The following is a 9,956-nucleotide window of genomic DNA, read 5'->3' as shown; positions in this document are numbered from 1 at the left end:
GGAAAAGAATTGGTCCTTTTCTATTGACCAATGCTGGCTGTTGTTGTCGGAGTTTCTTATGCATTTCATCCATTTGCTGACAGTACTTCTCCGCCGTAATGGTTTTGCCTGGATCCAAAAAGCTGTGATGGATGAGACCGGTCGCAGACCACCAAACAGTCACTTTTTTTGGGCGCAACTTTGGCTTTGAGATGTACCGTGGAGCTTTGTCGGCATCCAGCCACTGAGCTGAGTGTCGTTGGTTGTCGTAAAGAATCCACTTTTCATCACAAGTCACAATCTGGTCGAGAAACGGATCATTCTTGTTGTGTAAAAGAAGGGAAGACAACACTTCAAAACAGGGTTTTTTTTCTTCTTTTTTTTTTGGTTGTCATTCAATTCGTGCAGCACCCATTTCTCAAGTATTTTTGTTTTTCCAATCTCTTTCAAGTGGTTGGAAATTGTTGTATACGTTATGTCTAATTCAGAAGCAAGCTCTCAAACAACTGTGCATAAATTGGCTTCAACTAAGGCTCTTAGTCGATCGTTGTCAACATCCGATGGCCGACCACTACACTTATCATCTTCAAAACTCTCGTCACCGCTACAAAATTTCTTGAACCACCATTGTGCTGTATGTTCATTAGTGGTTCCTAGGCCAAACACATCCTTGATATCACAAGCTGTTTCAGCAGCTTTTTGGCCTAGCTTGAACTGGAAAAAAAAAACTTGTGCGAATTTGTCCATGTTGTATTCAACATTCCAGAAAAAATGGCCAAACTATTCAAAAAGAAAAGGAGTAACACGATTAGATAGAGCGAAAAACGGGCTTTAAAAAGTAATTTAACGAAAATTAATTTGAAAATACATCATTTAAAACCAAAATTAAAAATTCTGCAAGAACTTTCTTGACAACCTAATAATATTCTTGCTTCTTGATTATTAAGCTGCTGGTTATTTATTTAGAATGGAAATTATTGAATTATAAAGACTTTGAATCAGTTAGTCTTTGATGTGTAATCTTATGTTGCCTGGAGAAACAAATCAGTGATTACATAATTTTACAATTTTAAATATATTATAAAATTGTGATAAAGACTTATATTGAATTACACTCTAGTCACTGTTGCTTATTTTTAATACAAAGTTTTATATTGACTTAACAAAAAACACAAGAGCCTATAATGCAAATTCTGGGTTCACTTACAAACATATCTTAAAAAAGTTAAGACATCATTAGATTCAAGTGACTTTATATAATGCAGCAAATGTAGAATGTGACAAATGTGATATGTTTATTGTTCAGTTTTTGACATACTGGTATTGGAACAAAATCTGTAACGAAATGTTCCAAATATGTGTTACTGACCTTTGACAAAAAATAATTGCATAATTTAGTGTTGAAGTATCTATATACATGTTTTTTCTTACTGTTGACAATGAACTGCGCACATGTCTCTTTAGCTTCATTAACTGACTTTACTTTAGATGAATGCCTCATACATTTCCTATCAGTGCATATGCTTCTCAACATTCCCTACACTAATATTAACCCTGTTTAGTTCTGTTGTAGATCAGCATGGTGAGTGTGTGTATCTACAGAAGAATATGCACTAAATACATCATTACTGGCAATGCAATGTGACTGAAATCAATTTCTTTTAAGTCAATTAAATAAAAGAAATGTATATTGAGTTATTTACTAGCCAGCTACTAAGTTTTAAATATGTTAACATTATGGACATAACAATATATTTTGAAAACATTCACTAGCTGTGAAGTTTGAAACTTATGCTAATTATGTAAACCTAAAGAAATATATTCTGAGTCCTTTACTAATTGTGAAGCTCGAAAAATATATTAATATTATGGTCTTTGTGTTCTATAATTTTTTTAATTTCTGCCTACCTTAAATTTTTATGTTAAAGTAACTCTCAATAGCTGCTACTATTTACTGAGGAAAAGTACACCTTATACTGGAGTATTGCTCACACATCTTGGAACAACACTCACCCACTATCAACCTATATCCTCTTTCTGTCTCTATAACACAGTAGCTACTTCTCTTCTGAGCTCAGAACTCAATTCTATCTCATCTAAATTTACTTTAATCTCTTACCACCATCTTATGTCTTATTCTCTAAACTTTGTAGTATACTCCTTTTCACATCTTCTCCAGAACTGCATCTACCTAGCACTCTTTCTTAACCCATGTCTATTAGCAATTCAAATTATCTTTATTTTTTAGTCTAGTGAAGCCTAAAATGGCTATGATGATTGTTTTTCTTCCTTTTCATACAAGTAAATAAAATAAAATTTAAATGGTTAAATCTTATTGCACTAATTGATTAATGAAAAATGTTAAAATTTAGTGTGGACTGTACAACTATAAACTCTGTTGTATAGTTATGTGAAAATGTTTAAAATCCAACACCAAAATGTATTCCTACAGAAATTACAAGCAGATTTGATTGAACAAATGAGCCGAGAACTAGAGTGTTTATTTGAAGAATTTGTATCAGAAGTTGAACAAATTGAACAGAATCCACAGTCTCTTTTTGAAATTAAACCTAACAGGTAAGCTCTATATATTTTCATTTCCTTATGGTTTTCTAAAATCTTAATTGAGAGTTTTGTATTAAATGCTTTTTTTTTTTTTGCTTATATTTTTTAATAACAGTTTTAATTTATATTTAGCTTATACCACAGTCATTTTCTATTTCTCAGTTTTCAACTAGGGACCATAACAATGTGAATTATATAACAGGGATTTTGGTTAGGTGATTCTTATTATATATTTATTCTCATACAAGGTTACAAAAACAAAAAGCCCTAAAATAATCCTGACCTAATATAATTGACTCAATTAATTTAAGAATAGCGTAAACAGTAACTTGAGTGAAAATATTTACTTAATTTTTTACACCAGAAATCTCAAATACTTTTGCTGGAAAAGCCATATAAAAATATAATGTTGAGGCTAAATAATATTTTTTTATATATTAACTATAGGATGTAAGTTTGAAAGGTGCCAGCTGTGTAAACTTTAAGAAACATGATACTTTAAAATTCTTTGCTTTATTTCTTTCTGTTGCAAATGCTTTTTTGTACTGCTTTTTGATATGCTTCTTCATTTTAATTTAAAACTTTTTTTTATTTAGCTTTTCAGTTTTTTGTTATTTACTTTTTTAAAATTTGCTGCTGAATATTATTTTTATTACAATGCAGTTGGAACAAAAATTGGAATAGAAAAGAAAATAAGAAATTGCAAGTTTATTTACTTATATTTTGTGTGTGTGTATGTGTGTATTTTATATATATATATATATATATTTATATGTATATATATATATGTATATATATATAGCACAATTCTTGCACATATATTTAATATTCTACTTAAATTGTGGCCTGGCACTTCTGTTAGAAATAAATATTTAATGTTAAGACTCGGTGTATTTTAAAAGTTTCCAATTGGCTATTCACACCTTTCCGCTTTTGTGTACACTGCAGATTTATTAATTTTTTTTTGGTAAAATGCAATTTCGATTTTATTATTTATTTTCATTTTTTTCCTTTTAGTTAGTAAGAGGTGGAAGAACAGTCTCCATACCCTTTGTAGGCTTTTATGGTGGTGAGATGGGTGTGCTGTATTTTCATCTTGAACTTCTGTAGGAAAGCATGTGCAAAAGTATGTATATCAGGAGAAGATTCATTACAGGATCTTCCAGCTTTCAGAAGGAAAGAATGATTGCAAAGTGCTTAGTATACATTGGTAGTGATAGGTAGGCGAGTAGTGGTGGTCAGAGGAGGAGAGATGGATGCTTCAGGTTATCTTGGGCAGATTTGGCTTGTTCAGAGGAGCAGGGGCCATTGTTGAATGATAAAAGTAACACTTTCTCAGCATCAGTAATTATAGTGAGTGACCCTTCACCAGTCAGCAAATAGCCTTCTTATTTTAGATTGTTTGTGACATGTAGCAGCAGAACTCAAATGGGAATCACACATAAACTTTGTAGAGGCTCAGCAACTGATTAGGTTTGAAGTAATTTCTAGTCATGAACAGGAAATTTGTTTGGGATACTTTTAGTAAAAGTATATAAATATCAGTTTGTCCTGATATTGTGTTTTTTTAATCTTTTTAGGACACCTTATTTCTTGTATAATGTTTGGCTCAAGCTAGTTTCCTTTTTTTGTATAGTAATTTTATTTTGGTTGTATTAATAGAGACTATATTAGATATCCATTGAAAGATTTTTTCCTGAGGTCTTTGTTCAAGATAGCAATACAGGTCTGAGATATTGTATTGGTTCCACTTAAATAATGTGTATGTGTGTATGTAGGATAAAGAGAGAAGGCAAGTATCATTGTTATACAAATGTATGATTTGAAGTGTGAGTTAGTAGGTCATTAATATATAGAAAGAAAATTGTGGGAGACACAACTGACCCTTAGAGTGCACTAGAGTTCATCATAAAATGTGTTTTGCTGAGAGTTCTGTCAGTGCATACTGCAATGGAGAGGTATGGTCAAAAACTTCTAATCCATGAAACAAGAAATGAAATAGCCCATGGCTCCATACCAGACATAAACAAAAGCTCTACTTGTGTCTAGAGCAACAACCTTATTTTCACTGAAGTTCTTAAGTGAAAGACTTCTAGTGCCTAATAAATCTCATGGTAGCTGTGACTCTACAGGAAATGTTTCAGTAATCACTTAGGTTTGAGAGAGACCTAGGGTGATGAAGGAGCTGGTTGCTTACAATCAGCACCATTATTTTTGAAATACTGGAAATGAGAGCAATAGGTTGGTGGTTGGCTGTTAACGTTTTCGCCCTCCATGACAAATAGACATAGTAGGATTGACTCAGTCTGTCGCTGTGAAAAATTGGCTTTCTCCTTAACTGAATGCTAAAGATACATGTTGTGGAAATTCTTTAGCAAATATATAAATTTTCAAAGCTTTTCATATTAGCTTGTAAAAACAAATGTGTGTGTGTGTGTGTATACATGCATGCGTGCGGTGTAAGTTAATTGAAGAAAATACTTAAGGTTTTAGAGCTTAAGATCATCTTTTAGGTTAATAAAAAACTGAAGTGGTGTGGATGTATAATGGGAAAGAATAATAGTAATAGAGTGAATAAATATTGTACAACTACTAAAACAGACAAAAACTTGGCATTATAAAATTAAGACAAGTCAGAATCCAAATAGTCATTGATGGTCTGCACCAGTGAATACAATTCAGATAATCAAATTCGTTATTAAAAAAACCACAAAAGCTGCAAACTGAAGGTGTATAAAGTTGGTGTACTTACACCAAGAAGAAAAGAGGTTTTGAACAAGAATGCCTTTTGTAAGCAAGGGACGGAAAAAGTATTAAAAATTTTCAGAAGCAAAGTTTTACATGTATTATTGAAGAGGCATGGGAAGCAATGACAGAACAGTGGTGGGCTGAACTATGAGGTTTCTGACAGAGAAGAGTGTATTGAATGGTGAGTGAATGAAGTAGAAAGCAGTAACATATGTGAATGGCTGTACTTATGTTTGAGTGAGTGGGTAACAGAAATTGTTACTATGTGTTTGAGAATATGTTGGTGAAAGAAACATTGGAGTGATTAGGTGAAATGAGATAAATTTGTGTGGATATAGTAAGCATATTTGTGTGAATTGTTTGGTGAAAGATTCAGATGGGGTGAATGCCTATGTTGATAGAGCTGTATGGCAGGCTCAGAGGAAAGCTAATCAGCTATTGATTCCAGTTGGAATAGCCATCTCCAACAGAGAAAAAAATCAATCTTTATTCTGTGATATTGGAAAGGCCAACAAGTGGCAGTATGATAATGGGAATGCCTTGTAGAGTTAAAGTTCCAAACAGTGGTTGTTGAGATCTGCCAGTATTGTTGTCTGTCCAGTAGATGCTTTCTGAACTGAGCGGTTATCCTTTGATTGGTTTCATACATATATATATATATAAATATATATAAAAATTTTTATGTTGGCATTTAATGAAATAAGTTGCATTCTTGGAGGTGCAAAAAAACTGATCAATGATTAGGAAAATGGACCTGGGACTGTGCAGAAAGATAATGTGAATGAAGGGAAAGTTTGTTACAAAATGAGAGTAAACAAGTAGGTGATGCAGGCTGGATGTGGTAAGGAGTTGGGGCTATGGACCTTAAAGGCTGCACTAGTTGTGAACATGTGTCAAGAAGTAGAAAGGGTTTTCTGGAAAGATGTGGAAATTGCAGGATCATATTGGAGGAAATGGAAATTATAGAGGTAAAATTTGCAGGAGTGATGGTTGAGAGGTTGGAAGAAGCGAATGTGGTTTGTTGGATGGATGATGGGAATGGGCAGTGGGGTAGAAGTAGGATCAATAATGAGAGTGTGTGGTGTTGGTTGTTATTGCATTTGAGGGAAAAAATGGAGTAATAATGCACACTAATTTGTTTGTTAGCTACCTTGAAGTCCAGATTTTCTCGTTTCACCATTTCCCACCCCTGAGCTGTATGGTCATTAGTTGCTGCCTATATCAGTTGTATTTCTCTGGGATGAGGAAGGTGGCATATAGAGAGATCTGGATTTTATGGTAACCAGCAAGTAGTTTACAATAATATTCCACTATTTTCTCCATCATCATGATCCTGACATAGTCCCGTATCATAATTTTGCTGACTGTATTTGTATTCTCCTTTCTCATACTTGCCCCACCACCAATTAATCTCTGGAACATAATTATCTATCCACAATAATTTCCATTCCTTCACATCTGACTCTACCATGTTCTACAAATATCCAGAGTAGCTTTTATCCTTTAAATAGTCCAGATTTCCTTCATTCCTCATATCATATCCAGATAGTCTGCTTGTTAATGCTCCTACTGTCAAACCTGTCTTTGCTTCTAGAAGAAACCCAGGTCAGGTCACTTGCAGCTCTAACGTTTTGGTCCCTTACATATAGATGAAACTGGTCAAGGGAGCATCTGCTGAATGTGCAATTTCAAGAGATCTCAAAAGAAACATTTGCAAGCCCTTATCAGCTCCACTGACCTTCCCAGTCCTTATTCCATTGCTCACTGTCTTTTCCAACATCAAAAGTCATATGTCACCCAACTCCTCATGGAATAACAATTCATTTTCCCGTTGAAGATGACTGCACCTGCTGGAATGAAAGGATTAGTTATCATCTAATTTCCTCCTTTACGCACATTTGCATCATCCGACTCTTTTATCTACTACTCCTACATAGATAACACTATATTCACACTGTCACCCACCCACTTTGTCTTTCTACTCATTACTCAACATACATACTGCCATTCACATTGCTTGTCACCTCATTCGTTTCCATTCTTTTTTTGTGCTGGACCAACAATCACTCACCACCCACTACATTCTCCTCTGCCAGAAACTATATACTCCTGCTCACATCCTTTCTGTCGTTGTCAACCATTATTTGTGTTATTTTTCAATATCACTGGTAAAACAGTTTTCTATAATTTTTTTTAATATTTTCTCTTCTTTGCTATCTTGACAAAAACTTAACTTATTTGAAATGTTGATACCTCTCTTCTTAGCATACTTTAAACAATGAAACAAAAGCATACTTTGTGTACTTTTGTTTCATTGTTTTTGTTGTTTTTCATCACAAATTTACCTAAAATGAGTTTACTAGAACTGTCTTGTGACTGATAATGATGAACTAAACAGGGTTAAATATTATGTAAATACAAAGCAATTATGGTTTAACTCATTGCCAAAATGAAAATGTAACATATGATTGTTAGGTAGTTAATGTAATGATAACTACACTAAAAATATACTTCTAAGCTAACCTAAAGAAATATCAAGTTACATAGTTTAAAATAGAAGTCAGTTTCTATGGAGCTAAGTCCATGTCTTTGCAAATTGCTGAAATATTAACAAAAGCATCAAGACTCTCAATGCTTTCTAATATCCTTTTGAGTTCAAATTATCTCAATGAGATCTTCTTGATATTTCCAGTTGTCTGCACTGAACTTCAATTCTTAAAAAAATGCTGTAAGAAATGCATTATTATATTAAGGGGTACAGTTAAATTGTGATTATAATTATTAAACAGTTAATAGAAATTATTTATTGACTGATTTTCGTTATAATCCAAAGGATGAAACTTCTTGAAAAGCTGATGAAATCCGAATAATTTTGCTTTCACTCCTAGTATGCAATATGCAGCTTTCATCAGTTATGATGAAGCAGTGATCCACTGGACTGGTCTCCCCTGCATAATATTATATATGGAAACTCTGGACTGCCCACATGTCTTGGCCTTACTATTGTCATCCAGAAGATACACTGTAGGACATGTAGAAGTATATTATCTACAGTGGCTACCAGGAGGAAGTTAAATTGCCAGTCCAAGAGATTTCATTCAAGAGTTTTCACTGTGGCATAAACTGTTGCTTTTTCCAAAGCACCCATAAAGTAGTGACCTTATTCATCCATAGCAATGTGTTAGAAGACTTAAAGCCATACTGTTAGTAGTTCTTCCATGACACAAACCTACTAGAATATCTGTATTCTCACAGAAAGCTGTTAAAAGCTCATTGGTTTTACATGGTTACTGTTGATTTTAACAGTACAGTATTCCATTCTATGGTACCAACTTAAACTGAATTATTGAGAACTGTATTGCATAAGGAGACACTTTAGGAGAATATAAGCTGCTGCCTTTATTCACATATAAATATGCTTCTATGTGTGTTAATTTGTATAACTTTATGTTATATTATATAATATATTATATTATTTTATTATACAAAGTAATTAGGGATCTTTTTATGTGGTTTAATCTGTTAAAAATAGCTGTTAATTTTCTCCCTCAAATCACACCCTAGTGTCTTCATAAAAGGAAGGTCATATTGGTTAATATAATTCCTGAATAGCCACAGCTGGAATGCTTTTGATCATAGGTCTGTTAGATCAGGATTCACCTGGGGTTGAACAATAACCTATAATAATAATAATAATTTTGTGTATATTCGTGTGTGTATATATATATATATATATATTATATATATAGCAATAAGGAAATGGAGGGGAATCTGAGGTACTCATCAACTTGCAGACACTGTACTCTGTTAATTAATCCATTTATTTTTCAACCAAAAGGACAATAAAGACAATATACAGACACATATGACATACTATGTCATATCAACAATTAAAATTTCAAATTCAAAAGTACATCTAGCGACCGAAGAAGGGACAAAATTTTACAGCTGTTTCGGCCTAGCGTTGGCATGCCCCATTCTATCTATATAACTCCAGTAAGCTGGAGAAATTAGTAGATGAAAAGGATGCAATGGAGGTACATGCATGGTTCACTAGGCCTCTTCAGAGATATACAAAATTCAGTTCATGAAGTTTACAAAATTCAAATTCAAATATAAAAGCATGTAAAAAAAGCATACAGAAAGCATATAAAAAAACGATATAAAGAGCCATAAAAACTCATATATATATGCATATGTATGCATACATTAACATATACAGATATACAGGAATACAAAAACATAAATACATGAATACCTATATGTGTGTTCAGATGTACATACATAAATGGCTGTACATGCATACCAAGAGTCAAAAGTTACTGTTACTATATATGAGGAGGACAGACACATCATCATCATCGTTTAACGTCCGCTTTCCATGCTAGCATGGGTTGGACGATTTGACTGAGGACTGGTGAAACCGGATGGCAACACCAGGCTCCAATCTAAATTTGGCAGAGTTTCTACAGCTGGATGTCCTTCCTAACGCCAACCACTCAGAGAGTGTAGTGGGTGCTTTTACATGTCACCCGCACGAAAACGGCCACGCTCGAAATGGTGTCTTTTATGTGCCACCCGCACAAGAGCCAGTCCAGGGGCACTGGCAACGATCTCGCTCGAAAACTCTACAAGGCCAGTCAGGCGGTACTGGCAACGGTCAC

General features: G+C 33.7%; 1 protein-coding gene across 2 annotated transcripts in view; it reads left to right on the top strand.

The window, feature by feature from the left end:
* The window catches only part of LOC106877085 (sterol O-acyltransferase 1), an 87,635-nt gene that overhangs the window by 35,643 nt on the left and 42,036 nt on the right, over positions 1 to 9,956 (top strand). The window contains exons 4-5 of one of the 2 annotated variants that reach the window (XM_014925870.2): positions 2,432 to 2,556; positions 3,208 to 3,246. In XM_014925870.2, coding sequence (XP_014781356.1) covers positions 2,432 to 2,556; positions 3,208 to 3,246 — 164 coding nt within the window. The remainder of the gene's footprint in view (positions 1 to 2,431; positions 2,557 to 3,207; positions 3,247 to 9,956) is intronic. The other variant, XM_014925871.2, reaches the window with a different exon arrangement.

The sequence above is a fragment of the Octopus bimaculoides genome, chromosome 1, assembly GCF_001194135.2.
Source record: "Octopus bimaculoides isolate UCB-OBI-ISO-001 chromosome 1, ASM119413v2, whole genome shotgun sequence".
In the NCBI taxonomy this organism is placed as follows: domain Eukaryota; kingdom Metazoa; phylum Mollusca; class Cephalopoda; order Octopoda; family Octopodidae; genus Octopus; species Octopus bimaculoides.
Note: the sequence above shows the minus strand (reverse complement) of the source record. Positions and strands in the feature narration are given on the sequence as shown.